Source organism: Miscanthus floridulus, chromosome 8, assembly GCF_019320115.1.
Source record: "Miscanthus floridulus cultivar M001 chromosome 8, ASM1932011v1, whole genome shotgun sequence".
NCBI lineage: Eukaryota > Viridiplantae > Streptophyta > Magnoliopsida > Poales > Poaceae > Miscanthus > Miscanthus floridulus.
In genome coordinates this window covers 51,009,888-51,033,221 of record NC_089587.1, presented here as the reverse complement: position 1 = coordinate 51,033,221, position 23,334 = coordinate 51,009,888, and the positions used below count along the sequence as shown (strand labels likewise).

At 45.5% G+C, this 23,334-nt stretch overlaps 3 protein-coding genes and 1 long non-coding RNA gene across 5 annotated transcripts; 3 read left to right on the top strand and 1 right to left on the bottom strand.

Moving 5' to 3' along the window:
* The first annotated feature begins 7,834 nt into the window (after nucleotides 1–7,834).
* Nucleotides 7,835–12,946, top strand: LOC136471985 (uncharacterized). The gene is made up of 3 exons (XR_010762187.1): nucleotides 7,835–7,942; nucleotides 8,341–8,433; nucleotides 12,747–12,946. It is a non-coding gene; the product is annotated as an uncharacterized lncRNA (long non-coding RNA).
* Nucleotides 12,947–14,805: 1,859 nt separating this feature from the next.
* LOC136471984 (autophagy-related protein 8C) lies at nucleotides 14,806–16,997 on the top strand. Its single transcript, XM_066469732.1, has 6 exons — nucleotides 14,806–14,958; nucleotides 15,064–15,162; nucleotides 15,862–15,917; nucleotides 16,007–16,059; nucleotides 16,480–16,598; nucleotides 16,706–16,997. The coding sequence occupies exons 2-6, from the start codon at nucleotides 15,126–15,128 to the stop codon at nucleotides 16,798–16,800; spliced, it is 360 nt and encodes a 119-aa protein (XP_066325829.1). The 5' UTR covers nucleotides 14,806–14,958; nucleotides 15,064–15,125; the 3' UTR covers nucleotides 16,801–16,997.
* A 1,431-nt stretch (nucleotides 16,998–18,428) lies between these two features.
* LOC136471983 (protein trichome birefringence-like) lies at nucleotides 18,429–20,052 on the bottom strand. Of its 2 annotated transcripts, none has more exons than XM_066469731.1 (4): nucleotides 19,382–20,052; nucleotides 19,135–19,328; nucleotides 18,893–19,051; nucleotides 18,429–18,799 (listed from the first exon to the last, which is right to left on the bottom strand). In XM_066469731.1, the coding sequence occupies exons 1-4, from the start codon at nucleotides 19,436–19,438 to the stop codon at nucleotides 18,457–18,459; spliced, it is 753 nt and encodes a 250-aa protein (XP_066325828.1). In that variant the 5' UTR covers nucleotides 19,439–20,052; the 3' UTR covers nucleotides 18,429–18,456. The 2 variants fall into 2 exon arrangements, with proteins under 2 accessions (XP_066325828.1, XP_066325827.1); XM_066469730.1 differs by having other exon boundaries at nucleotides 19,135–19,314.
* LOC136469044 (uncharacterized) lies at nucleotides 19,561–20,007 on the top strand. The gene has a single exon (XM_066467386.1). It carries the CDS (start codon nucleotides 19,561–19,563, stop codon nucleotides 20,005–20,007), a length of 447 nt encoding a protein of 148 aa, XP_066323483.1.
* Nucleotides 20,053–23,334: the final 3,282 nt, after the last annotated feature.

The following is a 23,334-nucleotide window of genomic DNA, read 5'->3' as shown; positions in this document are numbered from 1 at the left end:
CAGGAGACGATGTCTATATTGTGGCCCAACAGGCCACGCAAGTTTATTATCTCCCATATGCGTGTCAAACCAAAAGACATCTTAAGGGTTGGGATATTGTGCATAGGGTATCGCCACGCAAGTTTATTATCTCCCATATGCCTGTCCCAAACGATGAAGATTACAACTTAGACCCAAACACATACGACGGAGAGTTCTTTCAAGAAGAGGGACTAGAAGGGAGGTTTGAGATAAACTTAACTGAAGTGATCAGAATGGAAGTAGACAATGAAACGGTTATTGAAGAGGACGCTGGAGATGAGGTGCAAAATGTGAAGGACTTACAAATGCTTGAGCGATTACATTTAGACAATGACAATGGCAACATTGCTCATTCGGATAGTGTTGATTATTTCAACATGATTGATAGTGATGATGAGACTAATGATCTAGCTAATCCTGATCATGAAGATTATTTCTAATGCATGTAATACTATGTTATTTTGTAATTATGTTTTGTTTATTTTGTATCTCTTTCTAAGTACTTCTTGTTTATCTGTGCTTATTGGTTTACTCTTTTTAATTGTAGGTGATTGAACAAAGATGGTGGGCAGTGGGATGAGGAAGCTAGCATCCTTGTACGGAAGGACAACGACCATTGCACCAGGGGAGAGTAGGAGGAGGAGGAGCCGCAGGAGGAAGCCGTCGCCTGCCGCCCCGTGGAGTGAGGAAGAGGAGGAGGAGCAGGTGCCCTAGGAGGACACTGAGGAGGCATAGGAGGACGCGCAAGAGGAGGTGCAAGAGGACACGCAGGAGGAGGCACAGGACGACGCGTAGGAGGACGACGATACAGCAGGGGGTTTCGCTTCCTCTAGTTCATCGAGCGTCTACTTGCGAGGTCCCGCAAGCCTCCCTCAGCGACCGATACCCCATGAGAGACGCCCGCTGATTTGACCCAAGGGGGAAAAGTAACTTTAGATGTTATCACTACTTTATATGATATGTTGAAAATCAAAATAGAAACTAATAATTTTTCTTAATCACTTGGGCAGGAACTGGACGATTGTGGCGAGTGGAGGTGCTCACACACGCCAAGTCAATGGCATCCATGGTCTTCTATGCAAGGAGCACTTCCCTAGCCTGGTTGAGTACGCCGGAGTGACGGGGCCAGCCTACTCGTTTGACCACTACGCCGACGCCCCTGACGCTGTAGATTAGGACCGTAGGGTATTCAACAACAAGGCGGAGCAGGTGAAGCAAGAGTTGTGGGTAAGTCTTCCTCGCACTACATTACTCAATACATCGCATTCATTGGACATTCTTGAAATAATGAATGGATACATCATGTTTGTATGCAGGATTTCTTTAGATGCCAGGACGGACATGAGGCTGGGGCGGATGCGGTGGCTACCAAATGCTGCAAAAAACTGGTCATGGACATGCATTACGAGGCGCGTATCCAGGCTGTCGTAACTTACCATGGGACCGTCCTTGGAATGAAGGTCACCAAAAGTGATGCAAGAACCATGACGCTGACCCGGGACCAGTACCTGTAGGTAAATACAGAACATTAATACTGATTCCTTTAGAGATTAAGTAGGCTTAATTTCATCTTCTGATATGTCATGTACTTGATGGCCTATAGATGATTCCTTATTGGTGCGCCGTGCATCCCTAGTGCTGGGTATAGATGGTGGACAAGTGGTGCTCACGCGAGTGGGAGGAGACGCACAACTTGTGCCGGGAGCGGCGTTTGATGATGCCATGTGTAGCACACCATCAAGGCAGTCACAGCCTCAGCGGATACGTAGAAACATGGGTACGCGAACTCATTTATTTATTCTAATGCTCAATTCTGCATGATTTCTAATCAACTTGCTGTTTTTCTCGCAGTCGGCATCACATGGTGGCCAGCCTTGCTCCACCTTCAAGGCATTTGCTATGGCCCACAAGGGCAAGGCGACGTCCGACGTCGACTACAACCCGGAGGATGGGCCCAAGGCGTACAACAATGCGATCGTCCACAACTGCCGCAGTGAGTACACATCGATGGCAAGGGAGGTCCATGGGCCAGAGTATGATCCGAGCATTGAGGACCTTAATGGAGAAGTCGTCATGAGGGTGGGAGGAGGCAAGAAGCATGGGCGGTACTGGATTGGCAACGGCGCAATCGACTCGGCCGCTACTCCTAGTCTCTCCTAGATTCGAGCAAGAAGCACGAGCCTGGCCATACGACCTCGGTAGGACACTTCACACCACCGAGCAGAGGATGGCGGACATTCTTCAGTACATGCAAAGTCTTGGCACCGCTACGGGTGTAGTTCCGCCACCTTCGCTATTTGCTCCACCTCCACCTCCACCTCCACCTCCTCACTGTTCTACTCCTATGAGTATAAATGTTTTAGTTTGTATGTTCATGCTTACGGTCAAACCTAGTGGAGTATGAAAGTTTTATTCATGTATGGTATATATTTATCTTGTCTCACACATGCAATCTCTTCTCCTTTGTGCAGAATCAATCGGCGGCATCAAACGATCCTCATGCTTTAGCGAATCCTTCACCAAATCAGTCTCATTGGCCATCTTGGTGATGATACTTGTGGTTGTTAATGATACTTCTATTTGCAATTGTGGTTGTAGATGATGGAGCACTTGGATTACTTGTGAACTTATTTGTGATATATTGTGAGACATATGATGTTTGTGATATATATGTGACGTTTGTGATATATATGTGGTGTTGGTGATATATATGTGTTGTTGATGATATATATGTGATGTTGGTGATGTTTGTTATATATATCTTCTGTTTGTTTGGATGGGATGTAAAAAAACAAATAAAAAAGGTTGTTTTCAGTCACTTTGCGGAGTGCAATGGCCATGACACTCGGTAAAGTCACTACCTAGGAACATGCTTTGCCGAGTGCAAAGGCCATTTCACTCGGCAAACATCACAGATTTGCCGAGTGCCACGGGCAAGGCACTCGGCAAAGGTCGCATGTTTGCCAAGTGTCTTGCTGGTGGCACTCGGCACAGTGGCCACCTTTGCCGAGTGTCTGAGTCAACGACGCTCGGCAAAGCGACGACCTTTGCCAAGTGCTTGACCTTGACACTCGGCAAAGCCGCCGTCACGTTGACGCTCGCCGTCATGGCGACTTTTCTTTGCCGAGTGTCAGATTAGCACTCTACAAAGGCTTTGCCGAGTGCCCGATAAAGTGCACTCGGCAAAGAGGTCTTTGCCGAAAAACTGTTTACCGAGCGCCCTTTGCTAAGTGTATATCACCCTTTACCGAGTGCCTGAGGCACTCGGCAAAGAAGCTGAATCCGGTAGTGAGTGTGGACTACGTGGGCATGCATACCCCTGCATCTCCACCATCTCGGTTCTTTACACTGGTTATCTAGCAATTTGCATATGCGGGTGCAAACGTAATGATGTCATGGATTGATATAGATATGCACAAAATCATGCTTCACAAGCCAAACTAGTTGTGTGGATGCATTACATCCTCACCCACATATTACCCACTGGTAAAAGGTAAAACGCATAGTATGTCCATGGTGAATGTCATGAAAAAAACCCTGTTGGGCCTCCTCTCCTGCAAGCATATCCTCCAAGGTTCAGTGTAACAAAGTTTAGTTCTTGACAACCCCTTAGGCTAAATGGGTCATAGTAGCTTGGAAAATTGGCCTAACAAGATTTTGAGACCAGTTGAGGCTCTCTTCTATGTACAATCTATTTTGTGCTCTTACAACATCTCTAGCAGCCCTCAAATCAGGGTCCCTACTTTTGTCTTAGGGCTCCCCTACTTTTGATGGACCTAATTTTTTACATCTGCACATCAATAGAAGCCTTCAAATCCATTCCAATGGACACTGACATTTAGGACCCAATCGCCATTACTTGTTCTTCTACTTTCATGTTCTTCCCTTTGCTCTTATCGACTGAGCTAGACATGGACCGGGAGGAGGACGAGGATTCGCTGAGGGAAGCTCGGGCGGGAGTTGTCCCGCAATGAGGACGAGGATCCACCGAGGGTAGCTTGGACGGGAGTTGTCTCGCGATAGAGGATAGCCCGATGTCCCCGCGCCGAGAAGGACGAGGATGAGTCCAGCTCATAAGGGCCCGAACAGGGGAGGAGGATGAGGATTCGCCATGCCTTGTCGGGGAAGGGGAGTGTAGCCCAAATGGTGATGAGGAGGTCGTGGATCCACGTCGCAGAGGGGATATAGGAGGCTGCCGGATAGAGAACTCGCGTCGGTGAGCCGTGCAGAGCAGAGCAGCGACCCAACTATAGTAGAGGGAGTGGATGGCGGTGAGGGGCTTGATCCGTGGGGAAAGAAGTCAAAGGCTATGCAAATCGACTGCGGAGGAGGCGGGGGAGGTCTGTTGGGGCGTCTTTGGGGGTGGGGAAGGGCGGCGCCAAACTTGGAGATGGACGAACAACAGCAGCGGCGCGCGGCATAGTTCAGGCACCGGAACGGAGAAAAAGTGCGCACATGGGGTGGAAACATGTCAACTACCACATGGGGGCTGGGGGAGACGCCCACAGGAATGAGGGTCGTGGAGGCAGATTTGAGGGCCTGCTCATTTTGAGGACTCAAATAGGAGCCCTGCTGGACATGTGTTTTTAACATGAACCCTTAAACTTTAGTCTAGGAGCATGTTTGATGGTCCTGCTGGAGTTGCTCTTAGCCATCAAGCAGACCTTACGAAAGATAACTATTTTGTGTCATATTTCTAATAATTAATTAATATACATAGAACACAAGACACATATATACTCGGCATCCTGGTTAATGTAAGATACTGAGTGGAGCATAAGGTGTGTGAATATGATCAATCTTGCCATTAAAACTTATAGCAAATTCACATGCGCCTAACGAGTGGCAATATAGCTGAGGGTTGAAAATTTTGCCATGAGTCCACATCTCCACGCACCTCCATGCATCAAGCTAGTTAGAGCCCCTTTGTAAGCTAGAATCTACATTATTTTTCTCTTACAACAAAACAGTTTTAGCCGACTTATCAGTCAGCTTTAATACCAGCCGAACAGACATCGTAAGCAGCAGTAGCAGCAGGGGGTTGTACTTGTACGTGTGCGGCCAATCAGTACCCATCAACGTCGCGAATGCATGTGGATACTGCTTCCATTACTCCCTTCGAAAGAGGTTTGTTGCGGTGCAGAGGTACCAGCTAATAACTATAGTAAATTGTTATTTTATGATTTGTTATTTATCTTTGTGTCATAACATATTAATTTTTTGTCCTTGTCTTTCTATAGAAATAATTCTAAATTGTTAACTGTTTTTGTGCCAACACAAATCAGATTTTGTTGGATTTATGATTTTGTCTAGCGATTTTTTATTCTTGGTACCGAAAATTAAAGATTGCGCATACATAAATTGCAATAAACGAAATTTGTAATTTTAGTATAAAATATATACAATAACTGTTGCCTGAAAGTAAACTAAAATTCAGGCACCTGAATTTTAGCAAGTCCCTTATTTTATAATAGCATATGTTGGTAATTTAGATGTTGAGGTGTATTTAGTTTATTTGGCATAAGGGTAATTTGGACAGAAATATAAGGAGGTAGTTACTTTAGAATTATCTATCATAATAGCAGAGGTGGTAGTTTAGAGCATCTCTAAGAGTATCTAATATTTTTCTACTAAAACATGAAGTTTTACAACTTCAAACAAAATATTAGGAGGAATAAATAACTTCCAAAAAAATGAAAATTTGGTCCCACAAGGATTTTTTTTTCGGCAGTTTCTTTTTTTTTCACGCGACATCTCTGGTCCGTCGCCGGCAGCGATCTTGTCAACTTGGGCCAGGTCGCCGTCTTCCTCCATGGGCAGCCCTGGTCCGTTAGCTTCGGCACCGCCTGCTTCTGCTGTTTGCCATTGGGAGCTGAGAGAAGAAGACAAGCATGTTGGATGACTTGAGGTTGCCGTGCGGCGGCCGGTGGAAGTACGGCAGCGACTTGTGCTGCTACGCCAGCCCACGCGCCATGCCCTGCGCTATCCAGAGCCGCGCCAGCCACGGCAGCGGCGTCCTCTCCTCGCCTCTGTTTCGTGCGCACGCACGCATCCGGACGACTGGAAGGAGGCCGCGGCCGGGAAACAAGTCGCGGGAGTCTCAGGCAAAGGAGGAAGATGAGCGCGACGGAAGTGCGCGGATCTTTACGCGCTTTGGGTGAAAGATTGGAAGACGGGATTTTGAATTTTTGGAGATGAGTTTTTTTTTCTAATTTTTTTAAAAATCTTAGATTGAGATTCTTTATTATAAACTCTTGACATGCTCTTAGATCCGAATTTAAGGGGTATTTGGATTACCTTTTACAGTGGCAAAGATGTGTAATTTAAATACAGATTAGGGGATTGTATCTTATTTTTAATAATAGCTCTGATGGATAATTTACAAGCAAAAGCAGATCCACCCCATGGACATATGTTCGCTTGGCTTATAAGCCGTACTTTTTCATATTTTTCTCTCATAACAAATCAGCCAACAGTACTTTCAGCCATAGCTTATCAGCCAAACCAATTACCTTCTACCAGCTCCAAGCCACCTAGAACCACAGGCAATGGGCCACACGGCACAGGCTGAGGGCAGCAAAACATCTTGAAGGGCAAGTACATCGATACACTACGTAAGCAGTTTTAAATTAAAGGTTATCTCATGTCGTGCCATATTGATTTTTTTGATAAACATGGAGGAGAGAGGAGAGAGGAGAGAGAGAGGGAGATAAGAGAAAGAGATTGTTCTTTCGTGAATCAACCACCTCATAATATAAAATCTAGGACTATGAGACGACGTATACATCGGCCCCGTTCGCTGGTCTGAAACTTGGCTGAAACTGGCTGAAAAACACTGTTCCGACTGAATTGTTGTGAGAGAAAAACACTGTTCCGGCTGAAAAAAGAAGCCGAACAAGCCATTTTTAAGACAAGCGAACGGGGCCATCATTACACAAGTAATTGTTGGCGTGCAACTCATAAACATTCATTTATTTTATGCACAAATTAAAGACCCTAGAATTACTCTAAAAGATAATACCAATGCATAAATTGTACGTGTTGTTTGTTAAGCCATCTCATATAATTACGTGGCACGGCATGGAACCATTTATGAGACAATACCAATATGCTTGCCCTAAGGGTGCGGATGCCACAAGGTATATGGATTTACATATGATGATCCACCAGTCTAATAATTGGATTTTTTTTTAGAGAATCTATTTATCTATCTTTCTAGAACATTTCGTGATAACTAGTATGAGCCTTAAGAAAAAGGCCCTCAATTAGTAACGGTATAAGATATTAAGAATTTGTTCTTTTTCTATTTCGTTCAGATGCTAGATTGTTGTAAAGGGTGTGTTTAAATACACATATCTATTTACTAGTTGAGGCTAAATATTAGTCCAAATTAACTATGGTTGGTTAGCTAGTTGTCTAACAACTATTTGAAGTGGCTAACAAATTAGTCCACCTATTAGCTCTCATATTTTGATGTACTAGAGCTAGTTTTTTTAACTAGCTAACAATTAGCACATGTATCAAATTGAAGGTTTTTCACGTATTTTTGCTATACGGAAAAATATACCAGTGAGTTGTTACATTTTCATTTGGACTGAAATTTCAACGACAAGTAAGTGATGAAAAAAAACATAGAAAACGCGAATCCCCTCTCTGTAAACTTTGATCTTGGGCCTGAACTGATACGTGCCGTTGTTCGCTTGTTGGTAACCCGCGTTCTCCAGTTGGGCCGGCAGCCCGCGGCCAGCTCAGGCCCTCGGCCCAGCCACACACTGCTCCTCCTCTTTCCCCCATCTCTCTCCGCTAGGAAAGAGCCTGCTGCTCCGTCTGATCCCTCCTTCCACAAGAAAGACAAAACCCTAGTCCCTAGCTCGCGGCTCGCCGGCTCAGCAGCCGGAACCCGTCAGCTACCTGTGCGGAGGTGATCCCTCGCTCTCCCTCCTTACCTCCCTCTCGATCTCTATTTGTCGCCGCGGTTCCCGACCGGGACGCCTAGCCACGACTGTTTTTTTTTAATATTTTTTTAGGGGGGCTTTCTCTGAGATTACATGTAGATGTTGTACAAGAGGACTGAAAGTGGTCCTGGAATTTGAACCCGTAGTGTATGAGCAGCTTCTTGAACAAAGGGGTTTTCAGTCCGGGAAATTAGAAAAGCTTTGATTGCTGAAATACGGGTCAATATTACAAGTTTTAGCGACTTCCTGACTTGTGGAGATGTTTGGTTTCATCTCCAGTAGTTTCCTCGCAGTCCCGCGAATAATCAAGTACTTCATTCCTCGTCCATATTCTGACGGGAACGAAAAACTGCTTTTCTTTCAGATTGTGGAGCTGAGAACACGCTGAAGCCGGGAGATGTGATCCAGTGTCGGGAGTGCGGCTACCGCATCTTCTACAAGAAGCGGACTCGCCGAAGTATGGCCACCTTTACCCCTTCTCTCTTCAATTCCTATGTGACTTGTCTCAAGTGATTGCTTGTGTTTTACCTGTGACTGCTTAGATTCTTTTGGTGTATGTATATAATGGGATACATCCTATACAGCTTCTGATAACTGGCTTGTGCTGTTGTTACGTTTTCCTTGGTATAGTTTGAACTTTTACCATGTGCTTTTGGAAATAGTATAAAGCCGTGTAAAATCTCTTAGCCTGTTATAAGAAGGTGTGGGTGTTAAGTTATTGTTTCCTTTGATCACAAATATAAGGCCATCTAGTTTTTTCCTAAGTGAAACTTTTTTAACTTTTGGCTAGCAATATCTGTATTATCTTAAATTACAAGAATTATACTATATTATAATGTATTTTCCATAATGAATATATTGACGTCAATCTATCTGAAATTTTAGACATTGTGATAGTCAAAGTTAAAAAAAAAATTGATTTAGGACAAACCTAGATGGACTTATATTTGTAATTGGAGGAAGTATACCTTTACAGACCACTCTCAAGTAGCTCAAGCACAGTGTCATTGAGTTGTCCTGTGGTTACCTATCCTAACTGAGGCCAGAATTCTTCCCCCTGTGTATCTCTATGTGCTGTACAAAGTAGATATTGCCTATTGAACTTGGAATGGATTATTTAAAAAAAATACTTTTATGGTTACAGAATGCCTGTTTGTATAATTCATTGTTGGTTTTTAACCAAGACCCAGTTTGTTAGTCCATCATTAGGTGACTATTTCTTAGCTAGCTTTGCTGAAATTCTGTGTGTACAAAAGAACTGATTCATGTGGCCTTTTTTATACTACTGTTGAGAATATCACTGTACTGTATTTGTTGACTGAACTAAAACCTGACCATGGAAACCCTTAACATGTTGCACTTCATTAAATTCTCAGGGGAAACATGTTGCCACAAGTAAAACTAGCTTTCACATCCCAATTTCTTTAATTATTTAATCTTGAAGTAGATCCATTCCTATGGTTGTGCTGTTTAGAGCTCTATGTTGCTTAATGACTAGGGTCTTGTCCTCCTAGATAAAAGTTACACTCCTTACATAGTTGTATTTTGACAACTGGTGGAAGCAGTCTCTACTCACTACTCTCATGATGTTGTTACACTTATTGAATTTTGCTACCTGGTAGTTAGTTATTGTACCCTTTCTAAATATATGGTTATGTTTTTTGTTCATTAGCTGTCAATCATAGTGCTCCGACATCTAAGAATGTAGTCTTCTGTAAAGCAGTTTGGTTCTAGAATATTCATGAATCATAATTCACTTTAATGATTCATGTTTGACTGGCAGTCAGTCTCGACTGGTTTATATGCTCTTACATATCTACTGTATTTTTGGTAGTTAGATTATCACAATAACAATACGTATGCTTCCTTCCTAGAAGCTGGTTAACACTCCCAGAACGGGATTTTAGGCATTGGTCCATTGATGCTGATGCAAAAGAGCTTTCTTTTTTTGGTTTGCTTGGAGAAATTCCTTAAATATGCTCCTGTACATATGTTTAATTGCATTGTTGTTGCTCCAGTTCCACCTTCATATATGTGTTGGATGTGTTTTTTTAATCTTTTCTCTCTTGAAGTTATTATTATATACAAGATTGAGAATATATAATATGTTTAGGGTGAATACCCATGCCTCCGAACAACCTTAACGACCATGGTAATCTATGGAAATTTTTGGAGGCTTTTACCTGTGTGCCATTATAAAAGTTGGTAATTACCCACAAGCCATTAAAAAAGTTGAGTTCTCATAGGTGCCACTGCCCTAAACTCTTTTGCCCTCCGCGCCACTTCCGTCAGATTTAGCTCTAACGGTGTCAAACTATGGGTGTGAAAAGTCAAAAATACCCTCAGGTCTAAATATGCAATTAATTTTTTTGAGCATCTTAACCATCTCAAATTAAAAAACTCAAAATTAGAAAGTTGTAGATCTCGTCGAGATCTACAATATTTATATAAAAATTATCTTCAATTGATTCCGTACAAAAAAATATGATTTTTCTAAGACATATTAATCATATCAAATCATATATTTTTTGTACGGAATTAAATGAAGATAATTTTTATACAAAAATTGTAGATATCGTTGAGGTCTACAACTTTCTAGTTTTGAGTTTTTTCATTTGAGCTCATTAAGATGCTCAAAAAAAATTAATTGCATATTCAGACTTGAGGGTATTTTTGACTTTTCACACCCATGGTTTGACACCGTTAGAGCCAAATTTGATGGAAGTGGCGTGAAGGGCAAAAGAGTTCATAGCAGTGGCACCTGTGAGAACTCAACTTTTTTAATGGTTTGTGTGTAATTACCAACTTTTATAATGGCACACAGGTAAAAGTCTCAAATTTTTGGACATTTATGACTGAGCTGTCCAGTGACACTTGCTTCCACCCGTTTCTTCTCTGGAAATGGTCATAATCTGGAAAACTTGTTTCCACAATAAAAGTTTGCCCACTGGACATTGTGTTGAAGAGGATTATGCTGTGATCAAAGTTCCGCTAGGCGCTCGCCTAGGCGTGATTAAGCGCTAATCGATGGCCCTCCGCGTAGACTAGGGTGTAGTCGCAGTCCTAGGCGGGAGCAGCGACTAGGCGGCGCAAATCGGCGCCTCGGCGGCGATTCCGCGGCGCGCAGGCGCGCAAGGCGGCGCGTAGGCGGACGACCAGCTCACGGGCGAAATTTTTGGCCGCCGCGGAAGCGCGCGCGCGCTTATGGCGTCTGGCGCAGGAAAGGATGCGCGCGGGAAGGAGAAGAGGGAAAAGGTCCGCTCCCGCTCGATTCTTGCCTTCCAGGTCGCAGATAGCCGCTCGGCCACTCCCGCTCGTCCTCTCCTCCTGCGACGGCGCGCCGGAGGGAAGCTCCACCCGCCGGCCCCGCCGGTCGCCCTGCTCCCCGCGACCCCGCCTGGAGGCTTGTCCCGGCCGGCCTCCTCTGCCCCGCCTGGAGCAGAGCAGCGCCGGAGAGAGGGGAGTAGAGGAGCGCATCCGGAGAGAGGGGAGGGGTGGAGCCGCGGAGAGGGAGACGAGGCGGAACGAGTGGTGGAGAGTAGAGAACGAGAGGAGCAGCGGTGGAGGGTTTGGGATAAGCCATGCCTGGAGGGGGACGGGCACATGGGCCGCCTGGTGGGCTAGGCCAGCCCACTTCTTACTCCTCCTTTCTTTTTCTTTTTTCTTTTTCTTTTTCTTTATTATTATTTATATACTACTCTGAGTTTGCAGGAGCTAGGAACATGCAAGAGTAAGCCAGCTAAGAATCAGATATGTCTACTAGCCCTCTTTTTATACTTATTGTGACTCATATATAGTAGCTATATACATATATATAGTTATATACATAATATATATATAATTTATGGCTATATTGTCAAAACGCCTAGGAAAACGCCTATGAGCGCCTAGGACCGATTACTCCCGACTAGGCGCTAGGCAATGGGTCAGCGCCTAGATTCCGCCTAGCGCCTAGCTGAACTTTGGCTGTGATGTAAGGGGTCGTGCTATCTTTAAAAGACAAAGGGATGGGGGCAGGTAGAGGGTATGCAAGTTGTTTTTTTAGTTGGGAGATGAGGCTAAGGCATCACAGGGGGGCCTTGAAGTTGACATGAAAGTGTGATTGAGGACCAGAAAGTTTAGGGTTGCTACCACAGGACTTCGGGTGAGGCGGAGTAGCTTTTCTAGATGGCGTTTGATTTGCAAAAGTAGCTTGATACTTTGTGTTCTGTTACAGAAAATGTATTGTTTGTTGTGAGCTTACTACATTTTAGCCTTTGGTGTTATTATTGGCTTCCTTCGTGCATGTCATTGACTCATTGTTACTGTGATTATGAAAAGGCAACAATCAGATGGTTTATAAGGCATATACATGTCTGTTGAAAGAATGAAGGCATATTTTTCCTTCGTAACACTGAAACCATTTCACACTGAAAATGGTAGCTAAACCAGTTTGATAGTAAGCTCTCACTATGTACTCTAATCAACAAAGCATTTATGCATGGTCCATTGTGCTACTAGATACTGTTTTTTTTTTTCAGTTCCTGTTTAAACTGAACAAACCACCCTTTTCTTTAGATCATTGTAGTCACTTTCCAGTTCCCACTGAAAATGGTGGGTAGCCCAAGTAGAGAATAAGCTCTATTAGTTGCTCTAACTTACAAAGCGTGATTGTTCCATGATACTAGTGGATGCTAGATTTTGCATCGTGGCAGTTTAAAGTGATTTTTTTTTCTGATCCATTGTACTTGTCCTGATCAATAGCGCTCTTCTTTTCTTCTGTGTTGGCAGTTGTTCAGTATGAGGCACGCTGAAGACAAGGGAACAACATTCTAACATCCTATGGTGTTGGTTGTGCATCTAGCAGTGTAACAAGTCTCCTGTCCTGGGAGAATGACTCCTGGGAATCACAATTACAATGTGTGTAACCGTGAACTGAACTTGGTCTGGAAGTGTTGAAACGTTCGAACTGTTGGTGGATTTCAGGGACTTGTGTTGAAGTTGCATGACTGATCCGTCTTGACCTTTGGGATCTAAGGCAGGTCTGAATTTTCTGCGCTTGCGCTGTTAATCAAATGGCATTGCCATACAGCAGTTACGGCACCTGTGTGGTGTTTTGCCATGTGTCGCGGGTATCACTGTTTACTGATAGATAATAACTTGGAATATGATTGGATACCCGCCATGGCACGAACCGTATCAGCATGGCAAGTCTGTGCCATCCACGATCGTCTTCAAAATCCTCGAGTGGTATTGTGATGTCCAACAAAATAGTGTGGGCCTTTTTTGTGCTCCATGTTGGATGTGATTGTTGCAAGGATTCGTCGGAATAACTCGAAATATTTATCTTACCCCTAATCTATAAATATGTAACATACGGGGGTTATACGCTATGAAAAATAGAGAATGTGTTGGAAATCTTGCTCGGACTTGCCCGGTTAGTTTTGGGCCTACTAGGAAACTACCCTACCCAAGCCCATAGTTAAAGCGGGTCTGCTTTTTTCCAGCCCAGCTGCGTCATGTGCATCCTAGTTCCTGGCCCGATGCGCTCATATCTCGCAATGTCAACGGGTAATTCCTCGTCAGGGGTTACTGCCCCATCCCCATCCCTGTGGGGGCAAATTTCTCCCGTCTTCGTCTCCGTGAAGGCTCACAGGGAGCACGTCTTCCCCATCCCCATCCCTGCTCGGGGATCCCCATCCCCGCATCAACTCGCCACCTGATGGTCGGGCCATGCGCATCAGCTGCGCTCCCACGTCGCGCAAGCCGCTGGCCCAACTCTTGCACTACGACGGGCCGACCCAGCTTCTCCACAGCTCCAGCGCTCAGTGCTCAGCGCCCAGTGGCCCACGCGCTCTCTTTCTCCTCAGCCCAGCTACACGCTCAGCAGACAGCTAGCCCAGCTAGCTTAAGTAGCAGCTTCCTTAGTGCACATAGAAAAACCTCCTTCTTAGATGGGCCTTAAATATTTCGGGTCCCCGCGGTGAACGGGGGACGGGGGCATGCATACCATCCCCGCCCCTGTCGTACCCGATGAGGATGATTTTTCCCCATTTCATTCCCCATGGGGAGGGAAATCGGGGAACGGGGCCCGTTGACATCTTTACTCATATCTAATATCCTCGTCCTAGATTATAAGTCATTTTACCTTTGGGCTCGTTCGGCTGGTTCACTCTCGGCTGGTCCTGCTCCACTTTTGGCTGGTTAGCAGACACAAAAGTCACTGTTGCTACAGTGCTTAAAGTAGAGCAGCCGAACGTATTCAAAGCATCTCAAGTTTGACTAAATTTATATAATAAATTAATAATATTTATGATATTAAATAAGTATAATTGAATTATTTATTAATTATATTTTTATAATATACTATGTAATGTTATAAATTTTTGTAATTCTTTCTATAATTTTAGTCAAAGTTGTGATGCTTTGACTCTCCAAGGAAATTGGAACGACTTATTATAATTTGGTAAGGAATGAGTACATGTGATATTAATAATAAGCATTTCTACATACTAATCTTATTTGTTTTTGAAACATACTAATCTCAAATTTGTGTCATATGGAGTAGTACTCTATGAAACTTCGATGAAGGTCCTAGCTTTGACCGTGGAATCCAATGCAATGCAAGCACCCAACCGATAAACGTCGGGGACACGGAAGACGACGGTTTCTTTAACCTTTTTGTTTAAAAAATATAAATAAAAATTGAATTAAAAAAAACGTAAGCTTGGTTTATTTGCTTGGTGGGAATGGGACACGCAAAGCCAAGCGCCAAGTGGCGGACTTATCCAATCCAATCCACCGCAAGTCTCCTCCTCCCACGTCTCTCTCCCCGTGGGAAGGGGGCAAAAGCGACGTACGTTAGCGCCTGCGTGCGCGTAGCATTTAACCAAGCAACTCCCCTATCCCCACTCCTCCCCCCACCACCATTTCTTCCCCTCCGCCGGCAATCCCACACATCCAATCAGCCGCCGCTCCAGCCTTCCATCCATCAATCCATCCGGTGAGCGCCCGCCGCCCTCAATCGATTCGATTGGGTTGGATTGCCCCCACGTTCCCCGCGCCTCCTCGTCTCCCTGACCCGGCCCGATTTTTTCTGTTTCATCAGGTCGCTGCTCTCTGTTCCGCGTGCGCGTGCGATCGAGGCGACGAAGAGCAGGAGGAGGAGCGATGGCGAGGAGCTCGTTCAAGCTGGAGCACCCCCTCGGTTCGTTCCTCCGGTCCCCGATCCCCTCCTCATCCGGGGGAGGTTCACCAGTTGTTGTTGCTCGTGCTAGGGTCTCGGTTGTTTGGCTGGTACTGGTAGACGCTGCCGCGTGCGGACCCATCCGTCAATCGATTCGTGGAGTTGCGTAGGTTTAATCGAAACTTTGTAGGGGTGTTCGTCTGTGCTACCGTGTCACGGTTTCGCGATCCTGTGGTGGTTAGATTAGACAGATGTGTTTTTTTTTGTTTTGTGGTCCTACGGATAGGTAGGTCTGCAGCTTTGCCCTGTAGGCTGGACTGTTGGAACTTGATGATGGTTGCAGTTTGCGGTGTTGACTCGGATCAAATCTCTGCTTGTAGCAGCCTAACATGATCCGGCAGAGTTCATACCAACCCCAGCAACTAGTAAATTCCAACATCTGCATTTGCTTCTCTTAATTGCTATTTTCTCTGAAGTCTGAACCCGTCCTCAAGTTGTAACTCCCCAGGTTCCATCTACCTGTAATTTGATCAGGTTTAGGTTGTACCTACATCCACGGAATGGTTGGTCTGTTCCTTGTGCATGTCTTTTACCATCGTCTGGTTCTTATTCACCGTCTGCTGGTCTCATGTAGATTTTTCAGTTTTCCTTTTATATACATCTGTATCCTTTCGTCTTAGAATGACTGAATTCTCATTAGGCATGTTTTTTATGTCGCAGAAAGGAGGCAAGCTGAGGCTAACCGCATCAGGGAGAAGTACCCTGATAGAATCCCTGTAAGCCTTAAGTAATTTTTTTCCCATGTCCTCTGATTATTTCCATGATAGCTTTTGTTCTCATTCAAATTGGCTTTCTTGTAATGTAGGTCATTGTTGAGAAGGCCGAGAGGAGTGACATCCCAGACATTGACAAGAAAAAGTCAGTTCTTAACCATTTCAAGATTATTTTCATTGCATTTCCCTTCTCTTTTTTTTTTTGAATAGTTGTCCTGACATTACTTTTTTTTGTATTGTACTTCTGAAAGTAGTCTTAGCAATTGTTGTCATTGATTTTGTCAAACGCTTGATAATGCAAAACTGTTGGCTGTGGGCATTATCCTTGTGCCAATCATGCCTTTAAAGTATTTTTATGTCTTGTGTAGTAAGTCCCAGACACTTAACAGCGTCCCAGTCAAGAGTCTGTTTCTTCTACAAGTTGCCATCTACAAATTGATTGCTTACTCCATTAGCATATTCTTTGCTTGTATCATCTTCCTGCATTGATTAATTCAGAATAAAGTCTTGTTTATCCGTACAAGCCAACTACCAGCTACTCCAATTTTTATGCTATTGCTTGCAGGTACCTTGTTCCTGCCGACCTCACAGTTGGACAGTTTGTGTATGTGGTACGGAAGCGCATCAAGCTCAGCGCTGAGAAGGCTATCTTCATCTTCGTGAAGAACACCCTCCCACCAACAGGTACCCAAGAGTGTTTCCTCTGTTGCCATACCACTGGGGGAAAAATAAAACAAAACCTACCACGGTGCCCACGCTAACATTGTTGCTGTCACTTTTGGACCCTGCAGCTGCTCTGATGTCCGCCATCTACGAGGAGAACAAGGACGAGGACGGCTTCCTCTACATGACCTACAGCGGCGAGAACACCTTCGGGCTGCTCTGAGTGGCAGCGCCACGATGGATCGACATTGGAAAATACCTCCTGTAAATACTTAATAGGCATCTCAAGAACCTGTGTACATAAATCTCAAGAATCTGTGCATCAAGCAACTCTTGTCTGTCGAAAACATTGAAGCATACTACCATGCTAAACACATTTTAAGTAGAAAAGTAATACTCAGCTCTGGGTTGCTTCAGAAATTCTGCTAAAAACCTGCTGTGTCCTCTCCTCCGTGAGCTTATCGATGTGACAGAGTAACATGAGCGTGCCAGCGGTAGTTCCACCCATGTGGGTAAATGTTGCTGTTACGTTTCGTTCATTAACTGCCCCCCGTGCCGGTGGCACCTACTGGGTGACGGTGGTTTAATCCACCGGCATGCCGGCTGCACTGACCTACCGATGGCGGCGAAGGGCACCGGCATGCATGCAGCCGGTGGCGGTGGAACCGCACCGCACCACAGGCCGGAGAACCTGGACTCTGGCAGGAAGGATGGATGAAACCCGTGTGCAGCAGCAGGCCCGGTGGTGCAGGATGCAGGAAGATCAGCTTGTGTTTGGGCACTGTATCTAATCATTGTAGTAGATATATTGCTAGAACTTGGAAGTCATGCAGTGCTGTTAGGTGCCGGACGAGCGAATCTTGGTTCTGCAACAGTGCACACGGTGTGAGTAGGCGAGGGGTGAATCGATGCACCAAAACTTGTGCATAAGGCAGCATTATTTTTGGTTCGAGGAATTTCCTTGCTATAATAGATGATAGGAGTACGATGCATCATCTATCATCATACATTCATCTCGCCTGAACATCAGTTTGATATGATAAGATGACTCCGTTCCTAGTACTTAGACTAATTACGTGTCTTCGTCATCAAATCAAATCAAAAAGGAGGCGTTACTCCATCTGTCGAAAGTCGAAACAAACAAAGGTATTGTATCAGGGTAGATGTCTAGATGACAGATCGCCTCATTCCTCATACATCTACTGTCTGAGAGTGTACTCCTGGTGGACACTGTCTAGAGCGAGCGACTCGTCCGTGGTTTTTCGCAGCAGGTACGGTGGCCAGGATCTGAGAAAGCAGAGGAGCCACCCGCACAGGCACAGAGACGGTAGCGGCAAACATCCGCCGTGCTGTGCGCCTGCGCCTGCGCCTGCGCCTGCGACCCTGTAGGCTGCATGAGACGAGCACTGCTCTACTAGCGCTCTGCCGCCCTCCAGATTCGCGCGCTGCGCTGCCCTCCGACTCCGACCCTCCCTGCCTGGACAATGGACATGCATGCGTCTCACTCTCACCACTCTCTCTATCCTCCTTCAATAAATAAATGGGGCTCTTGCGTTTGTACCCTTATTTTGTATCAAAATTATGATTTTACCCCTATTTTTTTGACTTTGTGAATTTACCCCTACTGTGCCATTCACGAAGCATCAGTTTGCCCCTGCTCCGTCATCCACCCCTAACGGTGTTAAACTTTGTACAAAAGACATGAATGCCCATGCGATTTTGCCCCTTGTTTTTATGCCTAATTGTGATTTTGCCCTTGTCTGGCCAAGGCTCGGTTCCTCGGTCTCATGCTGACCTTACTTTCATCACCGTGTTGACTATTATCCTAGAAAACAACAGATCATATATAGGTACACAGCAAAAAAAACAGTAGTTGCCTTTATTGTTGGCGCATTTGATGCTGCCTGATCAAAAGTTGAGCATAAACCAGTTCATTCCAGGAATCTGGTACTCCAGGAAGGCACCAGTGGCTGCAGTCCTGATATCTTTCCGGCGATCTCCTCTCCTCATCAGTAAGGTTCTGCTTGCGGTAGATGGAAGGGTGTGCATCCTTTCTGTAGTCAGTCATTCTCGTTATGTTCAAATAAACAACAGGAGTTTTCATCTTGTGGATCACATCTTCCAGAATGCTCATCTTTGGTGGGTAGGTTGAAAGGTACTGTTCATTGGTTATTGGTTCACTCTCCTTGTCACAGCTACCGCCTGAATTCCATTGGCCGCCACTGCATAGTGGAGATGCACAGCAAAATATTTGTTCAGTTGACCAAGATCAAATATATCATGTGGTAATTTGCAATATAAAAGGTGATGCACACCTAAAATGAGATGCTGAGTAGCCTCTGAATAACACAACAGTTTTTCTGGGGTTAACATTGGCATCAATCCACTTGGACCAGGTGAGAAGGGCTTTATGAAAGGCAACCATGACATTTAGCTCATTATACACATGGTTACCTTCCTGATAGTAGTCCTTCCTGTGGCACATTAAATCTGACATCAGTGTTTAAGCAATAATGAAGTGGAGATTCTTGTTCAACCAAAGAACAAGGTGAGTTACCCAAGAGCAATTTTCTCATGAGTCCACCAATGCCCAGTATTGAAAATGAGAAAGTCTGCATCCTTGTACTTCAATGATGATTGCTCGACCAGATCAAGCCTGAGAGTTTCCTTTTTCTTTCCATTGCTCACTTGCATCTCCCATTCCTGGACTAGGAATGGGGAGCGAAAGAACTCCACGCTGCAGTTATAATCCTGAATGACACGAGTGGAAAAGAAAATTAGGCAACAATACTAAATAGTTCAACCTTCGAAGGAGCCGACGATGGTGACCCTCCAGGCAGTGTTCTCTGGCTCCGCCGCATCGAATCCTGCAGCAAGGTCGCTCGCCCGGGGACATCTCAGCGCGGAGAAGAGAATGCGCCGAGGGTCAGGGAGCCTCAGCCGGTGCTAGCGGCTCTTCGTGTGCGAGGACAGCCGCGCGACGATGGCGGAGCAATCGGCGGCCGTCGGCAAGGCAGTCGAGCCCCACCGGAGCTGCGCCCGGCACCCGCCGCCGCGCTCCGTAGAGCCGCACGCCCCGCCGCCGCTCTCCGGAGCCGCGTCCTCCGGGGTCGCGCCTGGCCGTGGCCGCGCCGGCTGGGACAGCACCCGCCGGGGCCGCGCCCAGCACCGGCCACCGCGCTCCGGAGCCCCGGCCGCCCCACAGCTCTCCGGCAACCGCACCGCCGCAGGGAGCCGCCTCCGCCCAGCGATGTCGGGACGTGCGTTCGGACGCCACCGGAGCCCCGCGGCAGGGAGCCGCCGCCGCCCAGCGTGCGCACACCGAGACCCGCGGGCGGGCGCTGCGACCTCCCCGCGGCCGCCTGGAGGAAGCCCGCGCCCCGCCGATGCAGCTGCCGCGCCCAGGAGGCAGCCGCGCCCCGCGCCCTAGAGGCAGCCCCGCCCCGCTGGTTCTTCCGCCGCTGCCGCCGCTGGAAGCCCGCTACCGGATGCAGCCGCGTAGGAGATTGGGATGAGGCTACCCGTGCTTCTGTTTGGGACGAGGCGATAAGGATAGAGGGCAGTGGGGTCATTTCGCCTTTGCTTTTTAGATTTATAATTTTTTTAATTCGTTTAATCCATGTCCATCTAACGGATGTCTAAAGCAGGGGCAAACGGACCCTTCATTTCAAAATAGCAGGGGTAAAAATGCAAAGTTGAAAAAACAGGGGCAAAATCACAATTAGACTACTGGACAAGGGCAAGAACACCATTCTCCCTAAATAAATACCCCAAACTCCCCGTCGCCAACGCCAACTCGCTGCCTCGTCCATTAATGCCCTCATCGCCGTCGCCGGCAGGCACTGCATTTCCCGGCTGCTGGCCTGCTTCTTCTTCTTCTTCTTCATGCTTCGCCATCGTGCTGCGAAGGAGGAGCCGCCGCTCCATCCATCGTCCATCAGTCCATGCATGTCCATGGAGCTTCCTGCCTGCCTCTACCCTCTAGTACATATGCGATCGATCCAGCAGGTGGCCAGGTGGGTAGCTAAGCTAATATATCGATCCTCGTGCATGCGGTGCAATGCAATGGCCGCGACGGGGTATTGGCGCGGTTCAATTCGAGAGCTCGAGCCCTAGATCGAGGCCAGCGGGGGGGCTCTGCCCTCTGATTGAGCCGTGCCAATATCACGTCCCGCTCGCCTCACCGCTTCTGTTAGTTTCTGTGGGTGTTTGATCCGGGGATTAAAGTTTAGTAGATGTCCCATCGGGTATTTAGATACTAATTAGAAAGACTAAACATGAGCCTAATTAGACTTAATAGATTCGTCTCGTAAATTAGTTTCAATCTGTGCAATTAGTTTTGTAATTAGTCTACATTTAATACTTAAAATTAGTGTCAAACATCCGATGTGACAGGGACTAAATTTTAGCAAGAGGGACTAAATTTTAGCAGGGAACCAACATCAGTGAAGATGTCGGGCCACAGTGATGAGCTAATCAATTTTTTTTATCAAAAGTGAGCTAATTAATTTGCTTCATTCCAACGCATTTTTGCTGCTGCATATATAGAATGCATGTACCAGATTATATACTCTTTTATTTCATCGCAGTATAAACTATACTCCTTGTTCTATACTATATTCTCACCTAGTTTCCTCTTTTTATGATGAGTTGTTACAGTCAATATGAATGAATGTATGTATGGAATGAGAATGAATGTGTTTACTGATGATGATCTGCCCATGATTGAATCTGCTACACTCTTGTTTAGCTGATAAGCCATAGCTGAAAATACTGTTGGCTGATTTAGTGTGAAAGAAAAGTACTGTTCGTTGACTAAAAAAATACGATTTATAAGCCAAACAAGTCCAAACAAATAGGGTGATAGCTTCACACACCTGCGCCTCCACAGCTCACCAGTTAATTTGGGTTACCACTTTGGTTTGTCCCTGTTTTCCATCCTCTACAATAGTGCATAATAACTAGCTAGGAGTGCTGCATTCATTACTACACTAGAATAAATTAACCTCAAGATATGCTATTCACAATGATAAATGTCATCAGTAGCGATTGTTTATTTACTAGTAGCAACTATTAATTAAAAAAACTAAAGTCTACTCGGCCACTTTTCTAAGTGATTCCTGTACGTACAAATGTAGGACCATTTAATTTAAAATTGCAATGGAGTCCTTGTTCAGGTAAAGCAGGGAGAAGAGAGAGAGAGAGAGAGAGGGCCGAAAGGAATCCAAGTCAAGATCTGTGAAGCTTTTTTGCTCGGTACGGAAAATAGCCCGTGATGTGCCACGCTATGCCCGTGTCGAGGTCAATTCAGGGAACCTTTTCGAAGAAACAACTGAATGGTCACGATGCCATGTCTGAAAACCAGCAAAGAAAAGCTGATCATAAAACGTTCGTGCGGGGGCAACTGATGGACATTGCAAAGCTTTGTGTGTTTGTGCAATTGGAGTTATCACAGAGAGAGCATCCAAAAAGGACAGTTTTGATAAGCTCGATCTCACGCATGTCCCTCCTTTTCCATGACCTCCCATTTCAATCTCATCCTAATAATGATCAATGGAAAGTCCTTATACATGGTGATGGACATGTTTGGGTCACCTGGACGTTGTAGTCCAACTAAAGTGTAGACGACTAAGCTCCTGTTCGTTTGGCTGTGGCTTGTCGTAAACGATCGTAAATTTCCAGCCGAAACAGTATTTTTCTCTCACACAAACCAGCCAACAGTACTTCTTAATGAACCAGCAACCATACGAACCAGCCAACCGAACAGGATGTAAAATGTAGTCCTGTATGTACTGTTTGGATACATGGACTACCGAAAGGGACCAACAACTAGTTAGACTACACTAAAAATATTAGTCCACCCGTTCCTATGGTCTAAGGCTAAACGTTACGTGAAAATTGTTGTTGCTATTTGTATGCTTTCTTTCTCTACCTCGATAATTGCAATGAAATATATATTCCCCCCTAACCCTGACTCCCTGATTTTGAAATATAACAGCACTATGGGGCGCCAGTTAACAATCTTTTTTGCAATGCCGGCCAATGAAATCCTTGGGCCATGATATATTTTATATCACTGGTAAGTCTCGGTAAAAGTTTCACTGCACAATTTGCGTTCAAAAAAAAAACTTCACTACACCATGTGTGAATATTTCCTTTTGCCCCCGTTTGGCTTGCTGAATTTTGGCTGAAACTGGCTGAAAAATACTGTTCTGGCTGAATTATTGAGAGAGAAAAATACTGTTCCAGCTGAAAAAAAAGCCGAACAAGCCGCATTCTGGATAAGCCGGGCACATTGGCCCTTGGCGACCATGGAATGATGCAGAATCTTGCGGGAAACTGGAGCCAAACAAAAGCAACAACAGCTTAACAGTTAACGTTCTCTTCGTTTGGCTTATAAGCCGTACTTTTTCAGCCAACGAACAATATTTTTCTCACGACAAATCAGCCAACAGTACTTTCAGCCATGTCTTATCAGCCAAACGAACAGGCCAAACAACATGACCAAAAGGCGCTTGTACAATGGGCCTGTTCGGCTGATCCGATGAACAGTGAATTTCGACTGGTTTCGGATGAATAAATAGTATTATGTGAGAGAGAATAAGCTGAAAAAGCTAAAACAAACCATAAGTGGAACAGCAACACCTCTCTTGCTCCCATTCCTTCTCCAGGCTTTCAGTTGGGACTGGGAGGGTATCAGCATAACCGACGATAGCGATCGCGCTGCTGGTTCCTGTTGCTTTTGAAGCGCTCACAG

Coding starts and splice junctions, on each gene's coding strand:
- LOC136471984 (XM_066469732.1), top strand. CDS start 15,126: ATGGCGAGGAGCTCGTTCAAGCTGGAGCACCCCCTCG. Junction 15,918..16,006: donor AGTACCCTGATAGAATCCCT/GTAAGCCTTAAG, acceptor CTTGTAATGTAG/GTCATTGTTGAGAAGGCCGA. Junction 16,060..16,479: donor CCAGACATTGACAAGAAAAA/GTCAGTTCTTAA, acceptor TATTGCTTGCAG/GTACCTTGTTCCTGCCGACC.
- LOC136471983 (XM_066469730.1), bottom strand. CDS start 19,473: ATGTCCCCGGGCGAGCGACCTTGCTGCAGGATTCGATGCGGCGGAGCC. Junction 19,315..19,381: donor CATCGTCGGCTCCTTCGAAG/GTTGAACTATTT, acceptor TTATAACTGCAG/CGTGGAGTTCTTTCGCTCCC. Junction 18,800..18,892: donor TACTCAGCATCTCATTTTAG/GTGTGCATCACC, acceptor TCCACTATGCAG/TGGCGGCCAATGGAATTCAG.
- LOC136469044 (XM_066467386.1), top strand. CDS start 19,561: ATGGCGGAGCAATCGGCGGCCGTCGGCAAGGCAGTCGAGCCCCACCGG.